Here is a 19,323-nt window from a genome sequence, read left to right on the forward strand (position 1 = left end):
GGAATGTGACATGAGGACCAGAAAGCAAGGGTCTGCTGCCTGAGGAGGGCCGCGTCAGGTGAGGTGGGGACTTACAGTAAAGGGTGTGAGGTGAGGACGTGAAGCTCCTCCCTGTAGCGTCACGCTGACAGTGAGGTCCTCAGGTCCAAGACATGATGGTAGGGGGTGTTCTCTTACAGACACCAGTCTATGTGCTACTCAGTCTCGACAAAGGGAAGGACACCTCGAAGATGTGCCACAGTCCACAACCAGACAAGCCACTGTCAGTAATGTTACAGCGATAATATGAACAAACTGCATTCTTCTGAGAATGTGTGTCATCAGAATAACTTGATGCTTTTAGTGTGTGGATTATTGTTACTGTTCCCACACACTGATGACACTCAGAAGTCTTGAGCCCACCTTCAGATGGAAAAGCTCCTCCCCCTCTTGCAGTAAAACAACAAACAGAGCAGAGCTGACCCTGACTCATCAGCACACTCTGCCCACCTGGAAATCTTTCAGGTAGATGTTAGCACATACGCAAATAAATCCACTGAGAACTTTTCCACATAAACACACACACACATACATGTGTATATATGTATGAGTGAACAGCAGGGAGAGGAGTCTACAGGACAGGTCTGATGTCACACTGTGAAACCGAAGAGACTGTCCTCGCGCTGCTGCTTCACATGTGAATGTTACAGTATCACAAAGCTGACAGATTCAGACGGCTTTAGTGCTGTGTGTGAAAACACTCAAGGTCAAGTTTAACACCAAACACTGTGAGCAAAATCCTTTCAACATACATATTCTGAGCACACTACGATCAACTGAACTCCTTGAACATTAAACATATATTATAAGTTTATCTGTTTATCTGCAGGGGGACATCGGAAAAATAGGTTTGACTGACTGATAAGACCTGACTTCTTAACGCTGAAACCAGTTTAATCTTCAAAAAGGTTCCTCTACAAGTAATCCACAATCCTGATATTTTCAGTACCTCTCAGATTAACTGCAATACTACAGACTGTACCTCCACTGCGTATTTCCTGTTAAAACAATCCAGCTTCAGGCTCTGACAGTGATTTGACCCAGGACAGAATAGACAAGTGAACTCTTTTTAATGAATGGATATGTAAACACTTCCTTTGTTATTGACAGGCATCATGATCAAAATAAATTATAAACAGTGCAATAAATTAAACATGGATTTATTTTGTACAGTTTATACTACATATTTACCAGAAAGCTTCTCTATCTAAGAAATCCAGGCTTGTCAGGGAGCTCTTTGGGTGAGTATCCCCAGGCACAGAATAGGCTGTTCTGTACAGATGGACATCAAGGTTCAGTCCTATAGGCTGCACTGTACATGATAAGCACGCTCCTATATACTACATGCTGAAGCTTTAACCCTAACCTGTGTACTGTATAAATCAAGTCTTGTAGTCGACATGCCTCAAAGTAGGTTTCTCTGCTAAAACACATCTTTTATATCACTTCCTGTTTGGGTCCAGAATGGGTTCTGTGTTCACATTTCAAACATATTATAACAATACAACAGCACATGATATAAATATACATCTTACTCAGAGCGAACAGTAAGAGACGTTTCTCTGTCTTACTTTGATGGCAAAATCAAACATCATGGATACGATCAAATAAGAGTTATCAGGCAGCTCTTAAATACAGCTCTCTGGAACTGTCACCATGATCATGCATGTGGAAATTACTGTCAGCATGAAAACATAACGTGACATAATGTGCAGTTGATAAAGAGACAAACCAGACACTGTGATTCCTCTTTTTTTTGTTAAAGCATCCACGTTGCATCACACGTACGCATAAAGGACGTTCAATTCTCATCACCTTCATCACACGAAGGAAGGCAGAACATCCTGGAGGAGACACATCCCGGCTCTATGTACAGGAAGAAAATGGCTTTCGTCACCTCTCGGACAGCGATCAGCATAGACAGCGGTTATCCAGCACAGGAACCTGGAGAATGAATGTCCATTTAGCTTCAGTCCGACAAGATGGTGGTTAGTCCTCAAGCCAAAGCTGTGACTGTTCAAGATGAGAGAGCAGGACTTCAGTGGTCCAGTCCATTTGAGGGTCCCTCTCACTTAAATAAATTCATGGGTCCAGTATCCTGAGACAAAACATCTCTTATTGTTTAACCTACAATCACACAGAGCCAACACAACCCTGCACTGCTGAATCATTTTCACATTATGGCATAAAAACACACTGACCACCACTAGTAGTTTGGCTCACTTGAAGGACTGCGATTTCTGCTTATTGATTAGTGACTGTTTAATGCCCATGAGTCTTGTGGATGCTCTTAGAACGGTTGGGATGGCTGTTTCTGGCTGAATCCACCTCTGTTCCACTTCTACTCTTACCACAACACAAAAAGACTAACAGCTACCTGCTCAAAATGACCTGAACATGAAACTAAAATACATTCATCTTATTACATGTTTACATGCTACTGCGATGTTCACTTACACAAAATGCACTTCAAGAAGTTTGGGACATCTCACCGTATTTTGTTCAAATAACAATCAAAACACCAACCTGTGTGGGGGAAGGCTTGGCAACATGTGGGTTTACCCACATTTCGCTACTCATAACAAAGTCGGTCTCTTTCATTTGGCAAATTTTCTGTATTAAAAGACACACACAGGTCCACACACACACAGTTCCCCTCCAGCTACAGCAAACACACACACTCACAGACACACACAGACATGTGCAGACAGACACCAGTATCCAGATAAACAGTGATGGTTTAGAACTTCCTGTAATGCTACTGGTGCTAAGAACAGCTGGTTCTCAGAGCCACAGAGGAGCTGAAGCCTTGTGGTGCCATCTGAGCTGCATCCTCTTCACCTTTTTTTTTCTTTTTTGTTTTTAGCAGCGGTCATCCTCATCTGTGTCACTGAGCAGCTCACTGGCCCCAGCCGGACCTGCCTGGCCTAGGTGCTTCCGGAAATGCCCATTAGGAACCTGCCAGGAGTGTCTGAGCTGAGGGGCGGAGCTTATGGCATTGGCCCGTCCCAGGCTGGTGGCCATGGCAGTCTCAAAGGTAAGGGTCTCCTGTCCCTCACCTGCTTCGCCGGTGCTTAGGTCCTCATGGAACGGAAGGTAGGGCTCTGATATGTAGCGGTGAGGAGATGGGTGGCTCGGTCCTGGAACCTGAACTGCAGACAAGGGCCCACTCTCCTTGTCGGCCTTCCACGAGGTGTCAGCGGAGCCCCCAGGTCCGTCCTGAGGTTGGGCCTGCTGTCCCTCAGAGGAGGTTGCTGGTGTGGGAGACGTGGTGGCTCGGCAGATGAGAGGGGAGTAGGAGATGTAAGGCCGCGGACGAGAGGGGGTCTGTGGCAGCTGGCGCCGATTACGAGGTGTACCGGACTCTGAGGATGAATGAGCAGGGCTGCCTGATGTGTTCACCTTTAAACACATCAAACACAGCAGTGAATAAAGAAAGGCAGGACCGGCTGTTTTCTAGAAAGTTGTATTACATTCCAAACAGATCTCGATCTCATTGTATGGCACAAGCCTGAACACCACTGTGTCTCAAAGACCGTACCTGTGTCTGTAACGCATGTGTGCGCCCTTCGCTCGGTGAGCGGGACCGTCTCCTCTCACATGAAGGGTCTCGGCTTCGCTCCTCAGAGTTGCAGCGTGACACATCAGGAGATAGGAGGTGCCGTCGTTCCTTTGATCTCCCTCTCTCATGACTGCTTGTTTCTCTGGGGCTAATTCTCGGGCCTAAGAGTCACATATTGAATAATTATCATTTTTATATGCATATTTTTTCTCTCTGACTCTGGGTATTTTGGTTGATAATTGAAATAAATACACTTTAATATATGCATTGATAATTTTTCAGCCAGTTTGTAACAAAAGCATGTTTTGTTTAAATAATAATAATAATAATAAAGTGAGCAGCTGAATGTATTTTGCTTGTTCCCCTATTTTGTTGTTTACTTAAATCTCCAGAGAAAAACAGAGGGGAGCTGTAAACAGACTGTAGGTGTTGTTGTGAATTGGAGTTCAGAGACCTCTGTAGCTCCTCTGCCGGGGTCTAAATGCAGCGTCAGGACTAATTCTCTCCAGAGAGTGCTGCTCCTGCCAGAGGCCGTTCACACACTGATCTCCGATGGTGGAGAAAGAGCGCTTCATCAGCTTGCTGTCTGCTGACATCCCCGGCTACATACATGCGAAACAACAAGGGGTTAAATCTCACTAAGGTAACCATGAGTGGCACTGAGTAAATAAACTCTCTGTCTGCAGGTAAATAAGTTTCGATTTAGGCAGCAAATGACTAAACTACCTTACATGAATTTTAATTGTTTATTGATTTTTAAAACACCTACTAATACAGGATGCTTTAAGTACTGAATATATGTTTGAATAAAGGTTTCTCTTCATTACCTGTGGATCAACAGCCAGTCTGGGCATGGAGGATGCTCTGATAGATGATGTCCGCTGGGGTGATTTAATAAGAGTTGGGTCCTGCCTGGTCTGCTGCATTATTTGGTTATACTCCACTACCTCTGGTACCTAAACAGATACCACAGAGGGGGCAGCAGAATGATTACTGCTTTCTTCCAAGGCACAGATGCTGAACTCAGGACAGAGAACATTTCGTAAAGGTTACCAGTGTGTGTAAATGGTGATGGTGATGATGTGGATGGTGGTAGGGGTGATAGGGTGAGCGGAAGTCATCATAGTCCTCCTCCTCCTTTTCCTCCTCCTCCCTGGAGCGAGACAGCGGCTGCAGGAACATGTCTTGAGGAGAGATGGGGCTGAGTGCCAGAAAGCCTCCTCTGGTGCTGAAGGAACACAAAAAGAATCACACAGGGAAACACAACAACACAACAATTTCTCCTTCTGCTGTCATAAATAACATTATTTACAGAGCAGATCCAGCACTGTGCCTGAGGAAGGACATGGACTTGGCATTGCATAGGATTTCTTGAGGAAGAGAGGACGCATCCATACGTTGGAACATCGGAGCATGTTTCTGTGGTGAGAAAGAGAGAGATTTTATCAAATTTATTATAAAAAAATCTATTACACAAAGGTTCTGGATCTGGTGTCTATGGTGACAAAATCACACATTGTGTGCCGTTAAGCTGCTTGTTGCTGCTTGCACCCTCCTACAAGGAAGAGCTATTTATTGTGGTGGTCAAAACTTCCTGTGTACTTTCTGGTGACGTACATCTCTGCTGCACTGCGTCTGCTCTGAATCTCATCGCAGTCAGCTAAGACTGAATGTTTGTGGTTGTAATTTTTATGGAGTTGTGGCCTAAGTGCCAGCTGGTGACACACCTGCAAGTACTGCTCACTGCCACAGACACCATCTTTGAGATTACTACGTTCAGTGCCTACACAGACACAAAAACAAGGATAAGAATATAAAAAGAATATAACAAGTACCTGCTCTTCCAGCTGCTGTCGAAGCTTCTTGGCTTTGCTCTGCTTGTAGTAGTCCATGATCATCATGGCAGCATAGATCTTCCCTATGGTCATGTCACTGGCTGTAAAGAAGAAATCATAAAAAGTTAATCATCAGCTAAAAGCTGCTTTTTTTTCTCTTTTCTTTTTCCCCAGAGTGATGAGATGCGTGTCACCTTTGTGAATGGGAACCAGCAGGTCGATGGTCTTCTGCGAGAGGTGAGGCCAGATAACACCGATCTCCTTCTGCAGATCCAAATCCATCTGATTTCTGTCCTCCCCTCCTGAACAGTAGACACATAGACACAGTTAGATTTCTTTGGTTTGACATCACAGTTGTACCTGTAGGGTTTCGATATCGTGTCCAACCTCTGGCTATCTTGACCTCCAGGGCGGTGCGAATGAGAGCCATGAGGGTGGAGGTGAAATGGACGGTCATGTCATCGTCCACAGGCATGTTCATCAGGACAAGTCTCTGATAGCAGCAGAGAATGCATCACAGTCAGCACATCAACCAATAATGACACAGCATAAAGTAACACACCCCAAAACTCCAAATGTACATAATTAATTTTTAAAAGTCCGTTACGTTAAGGTAACAATAACAATTCTGATACTCAATTCTGAATGAATTAAAAAAATGAAAGTTTCCGCCCAGATGCTGGGACTTAATGGCAGTGTTTGCTAGTGCCTGCTCATCCATTAATCTCTTAGAGATAATTACATAATTAAATCCTGATTTCAAGCATGAAAAAATCCAACCAAAAATGTAACTTAAACATTCATTTAAATGACCATTTCCTGCAGCTCAGTTTGCAAATAATATGCTCTATGAGTTGTTTAAATTACATTAACTTCGAAATTACACTATGCTGATGGATACAGGAGGGCAGAGAGGGCAAGCATGTCATTATTTCCTGAGATAACCGTTTGAAACTTTAAGTTGAGATAAGACAAGTTCTTCTGAACTGATGTCATTCGGGAAGCATTTCTAAAAAAATGTAAAAATAAAGATTACTCTCGCCCTCTCCTATCCTTCTGTAAATGTAAAGCTCCACAGTACAGACTTTATTTAAAGAAAAGTAAATGAGGCATGCTTGCAGGCTCACACACACAGTAGAATACAAACACTGGGCTGTGGCAGGAGGAACATGCAGACAGATAGAAACAGAGAAGTAAGTATGAAAGACATGAGAACATTTGACAGCTGGTTTCTTTAAATGTCAATATTTATCCTGTAGACGTTTAGGAACTTTCTGTTGAATGTGTTTTGCTGGCTCAGAATAATAAACAGCAGTGGTTTTCTTTCACCATACAACAGCAAACGGATAAAGACGTCTTAGTTCTCTGCCAAGATGCAAAGCAAACAGGCACGTCAGAACTACAGCGCTAATCATCTGCTGATGGACAAACTGAAAACTGCTTCAACAAGCAATACAGCTTCATTTTATCAACACAAAAATATGCTTTGCTTTTCCAATGTAAGACACACAAAATGAAGCTTTTACAGTGCGCATCTCTGTCGACTGAAATATGAAGGCAGAGCCTGTTGGTCTCTTGGTGTTCAGTCTACCTTATATGCCACCTTGGAGGGGCATTTCTTGCCCAGGCCTAGGGGTGGCGACATGTTGGTCAACATCTCATACATGTCAGTGTAATGGATACGACCACTGGGGGCGCCAGGTAGCCATGAAGATGGGGGGATGAGAAAGAAATAGGAAAGGGAACAGAGGAGGAGGAAGGGAGAGGGGGATGATGTTGGAAGTGGAGGCGTTCCCAAGGGATGGAAAAGTGCACAGGAGAAGGGGGGTAAAGAGAGGAACAAAAACGAAGGAGATATAAGAGAAAGGATTATTCCAAGGCATCACAGACAAGGTGAGAGTAAAGTTGGGGAAATAAAAAAACAGGTTGTTATTCTTTCTATGCTGCCAATGGGGCATAGAAATCTGGGGAGAAAACCTTGGACAAGATGAGAAAAGGAATGACAGCCTCACTGGATCTGGTACAAATACTTACGTTGTGTAGCAGTGTGTGTTAAGAATGGATTACATCTTTAAACCAGATCCAACAGGTAGAAAAAGACAGGACTCCCTCATATTTCTCCACATCAAAATCAAACTTTACAAGAAAACCGATTCAAAGTGCAGCCTGGAGAGAATGAGGGACGTCCTGTGCTTTAGTACCCCGAGACTGAAGTATCGTCATTCTTTAACCTCAGTGACCCTGAAGGTCAAGCAGGGTGGTGAAGGGAAGAAAAAGGAGGGACAGCAGGAAGTTAGGAAGGATCCCACAGAAAAGGAGGCAGAGGGGGGGTTTTGTTGACATGGGGGAACCAAACCTTGCATGCCACCCTGTGAGGGCAGTTCTTTCCAAAGCCCAGGGGAGGTGAGATAGTGCGTACAACTTTGTACATCTCCTTATAGTGGATCCTACCACTGGAAAGAACATAGTAAACAGTGTAGTAAAGAGTAAGGGTGAGTGAGGCTCTGTCCTCTTGATTAAACCTGTGCTGAAAAATGTAGAAATTATACAGGAATGTTGATGGATCATAAAGACTACTGCACACATTGTTCCATCACTTAAATATTTTAACAATAAACCTACAGTAGCATCAACAATAAACAATCATTAAAGTGACGTTAATAGTTTGTAGTAGATACACCAGAATTATTATTATACCGTATGTGTGAAACAAAAAGGGAGCGAGAGACTTTGCATAATTACTGCCTTGTGTCTGTTTGGCTTGATAAAATAGCAGTTTATTTATTTTTTTTGTCTGATGGGTTTGTAAGTGTCTTTTGTGAAAAGGCTTATTGGTTTGAATTTCTGAATACTTTTAACAAACACAGATTTTTGCATTTAATTTTACAACATTGACTTTTTGTGTCTTAAAAAAGGTGGTTGTAAAAAGTGGCTGAATCAAACTGCTTGTTTATATCTCAACATTAGCTTTTTAATTCTGGCTTTTAAAATGCTAAAATTATTGATTATTCATGAAAATCTTGTAGCTAGAGTTTATTTTCTACTAGAATCCAGTTGGATTCTAGTAGAAAATATTACAAATATAAAATTATAACTTTAATATGTTTAAACTGGCAACTTTCATCAAAATAATTCCTAAAGAAGTGACAAAATATTTAAGGTGTAAATATGTTAAACTTGGAGACACTGACCGGGCAGCACGATCATACTCCCCCCAGATTCTGACAAACTCATCCAGGTGGTGGGGACCCAGAATGGACGAGTCTCTCGTAAGATATTCGAAGTTATCCATGATCACAGCTACAAACAGGTTCAGCATCTGTGTGGAACAATACACAGAGAAAGAAGCTGCATTTATAGGTGGGAGGGGAACATGCAGTTTTATAATGTACTGTTGTTGCAACTACTCCAGAGGTTCCAAGTTTCCTCGTCTTACCAGGAAGGAACTAAAAAAGATGAAGGAGACAAAGTAGAAATAGGCAAAGTCGGAGCCACAGCCCCCTTCCGGGTCAGCCGATGTGCCTGCATGGAGAAGAACGGGGTCCATCTCACACTGCTGTCCAGCCAGACATGACAGCATGATCTCCTGCCATGACTCCCCCGTGGCACTCCTGCACACACACATTATACAATAACAGCAGGGAGAGGTGGTTAGGACTTGCAAGGTCCAGCTCACAGTTTATTCACAGTTACGTCTGCCATCTGGAAGGTGCCATTCAAACATCAAGCAGGCCTTCAGAAACAGCTTTTAGATGTGCCAAATACGAGATCCAGCAGTGCAGTCGCTTCATTCATGTAGTGTCTAATGCCAGATTTTTGTTTGATTAATTATTTACACACATCCAAAAGGTTATTCTATCATGTATAAGTATAAGTACAGTTTATTGATAGGTATGTTAATTACTGCGTAACTATGTAAACACCAGCTGTTTTATTTGATCTGACAGCTTCTGTCATTTGTTTCTGATGAGCTGTTATCAACATCTACAAAACTCTCAAAGTGTCTATTTTCTTATGATGTACAGTGCCTGCCACCCCTTTCACAAAGCCTGTTCTAGGAGACATAGCATACAGACAGCTGCTGCATTACATGCTTGATTACTGAGCACAAGCACAAGCACGCACTCTAAAAGCACACTGAAGTAGCATCAGAGTAGCTGTGTTTACTGTGCATGAGCAGCTCAGGAGGGAAGTCTTTAGACGCTTTATAATGTGATCTCTGTGAGAAAGAGTATCACACCTCTGGTACTTAGACAGCAAAGCCTTATTACAAAAAGCCCCATTAAGACTGCATAAAAAGAAATGTATTATTTAATAACCACAGATCCCGACTCACTGTACCTGAACAGCAGCATCAGAGCACCAGAGAAGGATCTGAAGTTGTTGTGCTGGTTGATGTGTGTCTCCTCATTCAGCTTAATGTTTCCAAATACCTGATTAGCACAAAGAAAACATCTATATGTGCATGGTTAAACAAGAACAGGCTTATATTTCATAAGAACACACAGCGAGTGTAACATGGGTGATCAGCATCTTTGCTACTTCTGACCTGCATGCCAATGATGGCATAGATGAAGAAGAGCATGGCGATGAGCAGGCAGACATAAGGCAAGGCCTTGAAGGACTGAACAAAAGTCCACAGGAGGATACGGATGGTGTAACCTTGTCTCAGCAGCTTAATCAGACGTGCTGCTCGGAACAGCTTCAAGAAGCTCATGTTGAATGTTTCGACCGACTGGCAGAGACACGCAGGAGAAGGGAGGGGAATGAGTGCTGGAGGTAGCAAGGGATGTCAGCTTGTCTAATATCTAATCATGTTTTAATTACCTGCAAATCGACCACAATCTCAGTAATGCTGCCTAAGACAGTGATGAAGTCAAAAATGTTCCATGTGTCTCGGAAATAGTTCTGTTGGAAAGACGAGAGATGAATCATTTCTAGGTAGAGGGGTATTGAATACGCATTCAGGCTGTGTGTGGCTCTTTTTTTCTTACCAGAAAACCAAAGGCCAGGATCTTGAGGACACACTCAACAGAGAAGAGAACCGTGAACGCCGTGTTCAGGTGCTTCAGCACGGCCTCGTATGCAGGTGGGGCAGAGTAGTACTAAAGAAAAAACAAAGGTGGCAACATGTTCTCTGCTGTAAGCCAGGGAGACAAGTGTATTCCTCCCTAACCAGCAAATCAGCCTCGTGTTTGATATGTGTGTGAACTTCAGGCCTGCACATCTACAGGTTGATGGAAGATTCCTCCAGACCCATAAATAGTGCCTCTGTCTCTGCACCTCTCATCTGTCGCACTATTAAAGGAGTCATTCCTCTAGGGGCGGCAGCCACAGTTAATGAGGTCATGCTAAATAGCAGCAACTGGACATTGTAGATCAATATTTAACACAGGCTGAGTCACTGAGTGTCTGTCTGAAAAACCCGTGCCTCAGGGAAAGGGGCAGGGAATAAATATCGCAAGCATCACTGTTTGTCGAGGTGGTGCTGTGGCACCTACACATTCAGGTTTTTAGTTAGCAGTCACACACCTTGACTTTTCAAAATCCAAAGTGTTAAAAATGGCACATTCATCATAGAAGAAGTAGCCGAGGAATGTGTATTTTTCTCAGTAACAACCACAGATAACACATCATACTGAGTCAGAGCAGAGACAGAAATGAGATATTCAGTAGCACTCCTCTCATTTGTCATTTATTCTCACCTTCATCATCAGTACAATGGTGTTGAGTGCAATCATGGTCAGAACAGTGTACTCAAAAGACGGTGACACCACAAAATGCCACAAGCGGTACTGGAATGTGTGCCTGTTCTGTGGCATGTATCGGGTCAGGGGCTTGGCACTGATGGCAAAGTCTATGCACGCCCTCTGAAACACAGGGACAACACGACAAGCAGTGAACAAGCATAAATAAACTCCAGAGGAAGAAACACTCTGTACGTACCAAGTGAAATGTGTGCAGTAATTATAAGCATTATAAGCATAGCAACATGACTGAACAAGGGTGTGCAGAGACACCCATAAAACAAAAAGACAGAGAAGAAAAGAAAGCGTTTGGTGTTTGTGTGTTTACATATCTTCCCACACCTCATTCTTCTCCAGGCTGCACTCCTCCATCATCTTATCCCCCTGCTCCTGGAAGGTGATGATGATGAGAGCCACGAAGATATTAACAAAGAAGAAGGGAAAAACGACAAAGTAGATGACGTAGAAGATCGACATCTCCATTCTGTTGCCGTGGCTCGGACCTCTGTCCTCTTCTGTCACATCAACAGAGTGCTGAAGGACCCTGACAGCAGAGTAATGGTAACATTAATAGTATAATACAACTGTCTAAAACAATACACTCAAAGTATATCTTGGACTCTGGCTGCAGTTTTTAGTTCTTTAGTTAGGGAGAAAATGTCAGAAGTATTTGTCCACTCAGGGTGGAGCTCAAATGGCAATTTGCTATTCTGTGGAGGAAATAATTTTCATTTATGTCCACAGCAGCAGTCAATTAACAAGGCTTGGACCAGCACAAACCCACGACTGCTGTCAGTGAAGCATTGAATCTAACAAGATTCTGAAATAATGAATGGCAAAATCTTTGCTAAATTGATCACATCTCTTATATTTCCTTCATCAAAGGTCAGATTTGACCATTACCCAAGAACAAGCCATGTTAAAAGGTTATAATGCTCATAAAAAAAATAACTAATGAGCCCTCTAAAGCTCCGGATGAATTTCCTCATCCAGCATAAGAGTAATTCCTCACTGAGGCCAGCCCTCTCCAGTGGACACCGTGAAGAGAGTGAGCAGAGCCCAGATGACGTTGTCGTAGTGGAACTCGTGTCTCTTCCAGTCTCGCCTCTTCACTTCTTTCTTGTCCTTCCCATAGTCAATGTAAAAACCCCTGGAGTGGAAAAGAGAAGACAGCAGAGGCCTGGATAAGTGTGAAGTTCCCTATGAGGAGTCCCAGCCTTCCAGGTCAGCTGTAAGTGTTCAAAGGCAGAAGGACTTGGTTGAGTTCCTTTAAGACATTTCATGTCTCATCTGAAAGGGCCCCCCCTCCCCCCGGTTTTAGTTCTAACTGACCGATGAGGGTCCCAACCATCTCCCAAGTCCCAAGTTGCCTTTACCATTAGCATAAATATTTCAATTACATATAAACTGAAAGGAAGGAGGAAATAAATTAATAAAGGAAAGAAGGAAACAACAATAGAAGCTTAAAAACAGACAGAAACAAAAATCATTCTGATATGACATTAGGTAAATAAAGGGTTAGAAAATATGAAAGAAGTAAAACTGAATTACTGGCAGTCCTTCTCTGTGTCCTTTGAGCTGTCAGTACAGTAGAAAAACTTCCCCTTGAAGAGCTGAACAGCGATGACGGCAAAGATGAACATAAAAAGCTTGTACACAATTAAGATGTTGAAGACGTTCTTTAAAGATGTCACTACACAGTCAAACACCGCCTGTAAGAGAGGGACACAGGAAATGCTTAAATTGAAGTGACATCTTAGTCCTGGATCAGCCATTAAATGACACTATTCTATCAACAATAGTATGATTTTTTTTTCCAATTAACCAACATTAAGTTGCTCCTGATGTTGCTCCGGATATTGGAGAAGTTTTAAAAAAAGTTTTAATTTGTCATTTAACTTGTCCTACTCAACAGTCCTCTAACTAATCTACATTCACCTCTACCTCTCCCCTCATTCTCTTTTATTGGCTGTTTTTTATTCTCTTTTACTCTCCTGCCTGCAAATCACCTTCCCTTCCTCTTTGTACTTTTTCTCTGTCCCACTTTCCGATTGCTTGTTATTCACTATGGACTAAATGCTGCATTCTCTGAATTTTCAGGCCTTATTCATCTGTTTATGCATATGTATGACTGTTCCATTTTTGTGATTGAGTCTCTTCTCTTCTCTTCTCTTCTCTTCTCTTCTCTTCTCTTCTCTTCTCTTCTCTTCTCTTCTCTTCTCTTCTCTTCTCTTCTCTTCGTTTGGGGATCCCTTATACTCCAAGTCTGTAACCTTGTCTGTCCTTTTATTTGTTCTCAACTGCTCTCAACTTTGCAGCACAATTTTGAGAGATGAAAGAAGGCTATAGAGTACATTTTTATCACTGCATGTCAATGTCAACAAAAAAACACTTATGTAACATTTGTAGCCTTCAGACCTAAATAGTAACAAAAACCACTGTGGTTTAGATAACACTGACAGGAAAATACACATTGATATGTATAGAAAGACATTAAATGGAGCGTCTGACCTTAAGTTTAGGAAGTCTCTTGATCGTCTTCAGTGGTCTGAGGACACGTAGCACCCTCAGAGATTTGATGGTCTTAATGTCCCGTCCTTTGTTATTTCTGCACAGACAGACAGACAGCGTGCTCATCAAACCTCAGCAGCTTTGCAAAGTGTTGTCACCTTTCATCCATTCTCACAGTGTCTGATAAACGTGTGTGACATTCTATGAAAATTTGAAATTTGCACATGAAGAGACTTTTTTTTATTAATCTTTTACCCCATCACATTGCTGCCGGTCAATCCCACAGAGGCACCATCCACAGACAGATAAAAGGAGGAGAGAGGGACATTTATACCAACAGTTACAAAGCCATAAATAAAATGGAGGAGATGAACACATTGTGATGCAAAAGCTAACTCACAGCTGATTTAAAGACACTTAAATGTTCAGACTGTGAGCAATAGAAATGAATCATGAGACTGACGTGAGGGCGAAGGCCACCAGTGCTCCCACCACGACGATGAAGTCTAGGATGTTCCACAGGTCTCTAAAGTAGGAGCCATCGTGGAGGATCAGACCCTGATCAATCATCTGAAGACAACACAAAGACTGGGATATAAATCTGAGATATGAATCAATATTAGCTCTGACAAAGCTGTTCATTACTTCAAGGCTAACAAAGAGCCGTGGGATCTGTAGCCACACACAGTGATGTAAAATAAATCGGGGGGGAGATGATGCAGAGGAAAGCAGAAAAACAGATGCCTGTTGCAGGATGTAATCTATTATTCCCTGTAATATTAAATCATGTTCTATTAATTGTACTTCTCTGGAGCTCAGATCATTATTTAAATAAAACAATTTATTGAGAAACTTCCTGGGTTCCTGGGTAACTTCAGTTATACCAGGTACATTGACATGTGTTAGCATCATTAGCATGCACCATGTTACACAGTGACTCACCTTTATAATCATTTCAAATGTGAAGACTCCAGTGAACACATAATCAAAGTAACGCAGCACCTGTAAAATGCATCAGTCAGAGGAGAAAACAGAGGGACACTCAGAGACAGTGTGACATCATTCTACCTGTTGCACTGTTCTCATGACATCTACAGCTGTTTCACTTTGCAGGCTCTCAGCTTGCCATTTAGCATAAAACAGTTGCCTCAGATGATGGTGATACCACACAGGATAATTAGCCACCTTTCTCCCACAAACAGCCAGGCTCAGTGTCCTCATTCACTTCATGACTTCATTCACCACTCATCACAGATTTAATTGCCCTCCCCCCACAAGTCACATTAGCAAAACAGTTAAAGGAAATCATTTTAAATGTTTCCTTTTTTCAGGATGGTTCCTCAGCTGCTTATTGTCGATGAAAGCAGCTAAGTGACCTGAGGCACAGATTAAAAAGTGATTGAAATTTATCTCAGGAGTTAAAGAGATTCAGGAAATATTTTACTATAATCACTTCTATCAAGTGACTTAATGTTACAGCTGCCTGTCAGCAACACAAACCTTATTCCAGTCAGAGGTGGTGGCTACAGGGTCCTCAGCAGCCAGTGCTATACTACTGGCAGCTATGACCAGCAGGATGGACATTTCAAAGTACCTGAGGTTCACCACATAGTGACACGCTCGGCGCACCCTGCAGGAGAGCAGAGAGATCATGTGTGATATCTGAAAGATGGACTATCAAATAAAAATAAGCTTTAATATGTAAAGATACCATCATGAAAAAAAATGAAAAAAGATGTAAGCAATAAAACACATCAGAAATAAACATGTTATATCTCATGTATGTAAATGGTGTTTATTTTTAGAAGGTCTTCCTGTAGATAGATGGAATATATATATATATATATATATATATATATATATATATATATATATATATATATATATATATATAAATAAATTTTTTTCAATTGGGCGTTTTAGTGTGTGTTGACGTATTCCCAAAACAATAAATTACTATTATATTATATTATAATATTATTATTAAATTTACTATTACTATACTATTACTTGGGTAGATTTATTCTATGTAATGTATGAAGCCCCATAGAAGTGTGAGTGCTCAAAACTTACGGGTTGTCGGGTTTGAAGATAAACATACTGTCTGGGATCACCGTGTTGGCAGGCTTTGTCTCTTCTGCTTCCTCCTTCTCTGACTTGCAGGTTTCAGGGTCCTTGTTGTTGACTGCAGAAGGTCAGGAGAAGAAGATGGAGGCACATGAAGCCTTTCCTACCAGGCATGATAAAGCCAACCTAAAATCTGCAAGCTCAGGTTTCTGTGGAGGATTTGTGATCAGCAAAGTATCTAGTGGGAAGTGATGAGTGGTAAGCTGAATCACTAAAACTGTGGGGACGGGTTGAGATGACAACACGACTCACAACTTTTCATGCCTTAAATATAGATGCTGCAAGTTAAAGGGGCTGTAACAGATATGAAATAATGCATGACTGCATTTGCACTGTGTTTTCAAAAAGATTTGTTCCCATGTTCCATGTAAGTGAAGGAATTTCAGACCATGGTAAAGTCAAAACTCTAAGCAGGCTTTGTGTTATTAACTGTTTTACTATATAAATTACTACATACTATATAAATTAGTAAATTTGTGAATTAACAAGCCAGCTATGATTCATACCATTACCTGTGATTGTGGACAGCTCGAGAGATGACTGCACGTTGGGCACCTCAATGATCACACTGGGGCTGAGCTGTGATTTATCCCCATCCTGCTCTGCCTCCTTCTCCTCTTTGTTCTCCTCTTTGTTAGCAGGAGCAGACTGTTCTGACTGCTGAGGAGCTTCCTCCTGATCACCAGTGTGGCTCTGGTTGTCTGATGGGTTATTTTCACCCCCTTCACCTCGATCACCCTGTCTGTAGAAGGATGACACACTTTATAGGGAAGATACATTGTTTTACACAATTAAGTCACACGCTGAGAGATGAGGTTTTTTTTTTCATAAATAGATATCATCTTAATAAAAGTATGTGCCCAGAATACACTGAAATATGTGCAGTTAAACTGGTACAGAAGATAGGATTATTGCAACAGAATACATTCTATTTTCGAGATCACACACATATTTTCGTGCAGAATGCCAAATGTGACCTTGTTTGAGTGTTACTTCTAATGCACATATAAAAAGAGTGAATTTATGCCTCTAGGGGACAACCTATCTTAAGACACCTTGCCTTTCAGAGTAGCAGATAGTTATTTCAATTAACTATCTTCTGTACCAGTTTAACTGCACATATTTCAGTGTATTCTGGGCACATATTTTTATTAAAATGTCATCTTTGTCCACGAATGACACAAAAGGGTAGTAAATTTGTTTCACCATGTTCTGGTGATGTATTTAAAATTTTTTAATTTGAATTCTAAAATGTGTCTAGAGAGAGTCTTTGTTACAAAAAATTGTGCCATATGCACAAACACAGATAAAATGGTGGCCAGGTAAAGAGGCAAACATTCTTTGTCCAACATAATGGACAAAAAAGTCCACAAGGACACTCAGGGTTAAATAATCTGGTCTAAGGTGTAAATGTAGTCTGCAGTGGTTGTGGTGTTAATAAAGCTACTGAACCTTGGGACAGCCTGGGTAACAGATAAGAAAGCTGCATTTCTTGGTTGCATTTGACAGAGCCTTCGAAATATTACATTCTTGTCACTCTGCTAAGATGTCTTTCAATGCAGCCTTCCAAGGATGCAGCCTTGAGACAGAGTTGTAGGCTCTGTATGTGGTTATATAACAAAATCAAGTCATAGGCAGGTTACTGAAGTTCACTTGCATTAAAATGTAATGCTCAAGTATGAGTCGAACCTTGTACACATCACCCTCTCAGATTGAAAAGGACCTCACCACGCAGCCCATCTCACCTGCTCTCTTCATGATTGGACACGTCTTCCTCTTGCTTTTCAGGCTCTGCTGCCTTCTCCTCCACCTTTCCCGGGTTTCTCTTCCTCTCTCCTTGGAACAAGCTACCTGGCAAGTGGCTTCCATTCGCAGGAGAAGACCCCTGACTTCTGGTCCCGTTGTGATGGTCACTGTGATGCAGCACCCTCCTGCCCCTGACCCCACCATGGCCTCCGATCTCAGGAGTCAGTGTGTCGACGTTATCCGGAGGCCTGAACTTCTTTACTGCCCTGTGCTGCCGCTCGCCGTTCAATCTGGGGCTTCGGCGCTCACTGGTGGGTTTGTGGCTCTGATTAATGGACAGTTTTCCACTCTCAGAGATAACTTCTGACTCAGGAGGCTCTGGTATGGTCATTGACACAGAATCGGTAAGAGGTATATTAGAAGGATCCAGAGACTCTGGCACAAGCACTGACATTGGGGGTTCAGGTATGTCACCAGACGCCGCACCCATGGAAACAGAGGAGCCTGAAGCCTGGTTCTTGGCTGGGGAGGCAAGGGGGTCCGTCAGATGCTTCAGACTCCCTGAAAGTGTGTGCTGCATGGCCTTGCGGTGCAGTGACAGTGGACGTCCATGCGGGCCTGAAGAAGGAGTGCCATCATTGTCTTCGTTGGGGCTGCTGTACAGGACCTCTCGACTGGACATTTGCCGGTGTCTCCGGAGCTGGCTGGTCCTCTGCTCCCACACTGACATGGTCATCCTCTTCCTTCTCTCTCTCCTGGACATGAAAGAGTTACAGGGGTTGAGTGGTGGGGGTGGACGGCCCTCCCTGATGCTGCCCTGTGCCTCCTCTAGGGAGCAGGAGTAAGTAGGCCGGCTACGGTGAATGGCTCTTTTCCTGTACAGGTAGGGCCGCCTCCTCCGGCTTCCCCTGAAAAGAGCAAGAAAGATAAAAGGTGAGTATGTAATGACAAGAAAGTTATAATTCACATTGCTGCATTTAAAAGGTTTAAGTAACGTTTAGCTGTAGTATTTATGTATTGATCCAGGTCAGTTTAATTGTGCTGGCATGCTGTAGTGAGCTAATTTAAACACCTTAAATTTGCTTGTATTTTCAGGGTTTGTTTTGCAAAATATACATTAGCAATCAAAACACGTGTACCACAAAATGAATATCACAGTGCACAGCAAGTGCTTTGATTTAATGTTCGAGCAGCTTACTGGATCAATGGCAATGTTTGGTGGAAAATTAATGTTGTGTGACTTTAATAACAAAAAGAGTAAGATGCAGAATGAAATCAGTGGAACAGAGCTAATAAAGGTGAAGAGCTGGGAAGTACAGGACAGAGCATGAAAAGAATACCGAACAGGATGAGTGTGGGAACATTTACCCACTTAACGAAATCAGGCAGATGTAAAAGTGAGAGATTCAGAGAGGCTGAACAGACAGTGTTACTTACTGGAGCGTGGACTCTTGTGTGGTCCGTGTTATCAATGAGCGATTGGTTTGAAAACAAGACATTAGTGCTTTTGTGAGCAGAGACAAAACAGGCCAGGAGACACACAGCAAAACGGCATTCGAACGTTTAAACCACCACAGTCGCCAAAAACAACTGCAGCTACTGTTAACGCCATCTACCAGCTGTTCTCAATTTGTTATTCATCACCTCAGGGTGAAACTGCTCCTTCTAGATAACAGCACACATAAATGTTTTAGCCACACAATTTATCTAGTTTGCAACAGAATTATTTATTTATTATTATTAATGTGCACATCTG

The 19,323-nt window shown here is 42.3% G+C and overlaps 1 protein-coding gene across 1 annotated transcript in view; it reads right to left on the reverse strand.

Moving 5' to 3' along the window:
* Positions 1-1,262: 1,262 nt before the first annotated feature.
* Positions 1,263-19,323, reverse strand: part of cacna1ea (calcium channel, voltage-dependent, R type, alpha 1E subunit a) — a 71,768-nt gene continuing 53,707 nt past the window's right edge. Inside the window, exons 20-47 of the mRNA XM_028404675.1 lie at positions 17,567-18,322; positions 16,334-16,563; positions 15,768-15,879; positions 15,195-15,324; positions 14,637-14,696; positions 14,158-14,264; positions 13,950-13,961; positions 13,695-13,791; positions 12,735-12,895; positions 12,196-12,333; positions 11,526-11,727; positions 11,142-11,306; positions 10,431-10,541; positions 10,264-10,344; positions 9,986-10,171; positions 9,778-9,869; positions 8,873-9,047; positions 8,628-8,755; positions 7,028-7,124; positions 5,824-5,929; positions 5,631-5,738; positions 5,437-5,537; positions 4,914-5,020; positions 4,655-4,829; positions 4,429-4,557; positions 4,056-4,203; positions 3,559-3,762; positions 1,263-3,428 (exon numbers count right to left, since the gene is read on the reverse strand). Of these exons, the coding sequence (XP_028260476.1) occupies positions 2,902-3,428; positions 3,559-3,762; positions 4,056-4,203; positions 4,429-4,557; positions 4,655-4,829; positions 4,914-5,020; positions 5,437-5,537; positions 5,631-5,738; positions 5,824-5,929; positions 7,028-7,124; positions 8,628-8,755; positions 8,873-9,047; positions 9,778-9,869; positions 9,986-10,171; positions 10,264-10,344; positions 10,431-10,541; positions 11,142-11,306; positions 11,526-11,727; positions 12,196-12,333; positions 12,735-12,895; positions 13,695-13,791; positions 13,950-13,961; positions 14,158-14,264; positions 14,637-14,696; positions 15,195-15,324; positions 15,768-15,879; positions 16,334-16,563; positions 17,567-18,322 (4,645 nt within the window). The 3' untranslated portion in view covers positions 1,263-2,901. The remainder of the gene's footprint in view (positions 3,429-3,558; positions 3,763-4,055; positions 4,204-4,428; positions 4,558-4,654; positions 4,830-4,913; positions 5,021-5,436; positions 5,538-5,630; positions 5,739-5,823; positions 5,930-7,027; positions 7,125-8,627; positions 8,756-8,872; positions 9,048-9,777; positions 9,870-9,985; positions 10,172-10,263; positions 10,345-10,430; positions 10,542-11,141; positions 11,307-11,525; positions 11,728-12,195; positions 12,334-12,734; positions 12,896-13,694; positions 13,792-13,949; positions 13,962-14,157; positions 14,265-14,636; positions 14,697-15,194; positions 15,325-15,767; positions 15,880-16,333; positions 16,564-17,566; positions 18,323-19,323) is intronic.

The sequence above is a fragment of the Parambassis ranga genome, chromosome 4 (genome assembly GCF_900634625.1).
Source record: "Parambassis ranga chromosome 4, fParRan2.1, whole genome shotgun sequence".
NCBI lineage: Eukaryota > Metazoa > Chordata > Actinopteri > Ambassidae > Parambassis > Parambassis ranga.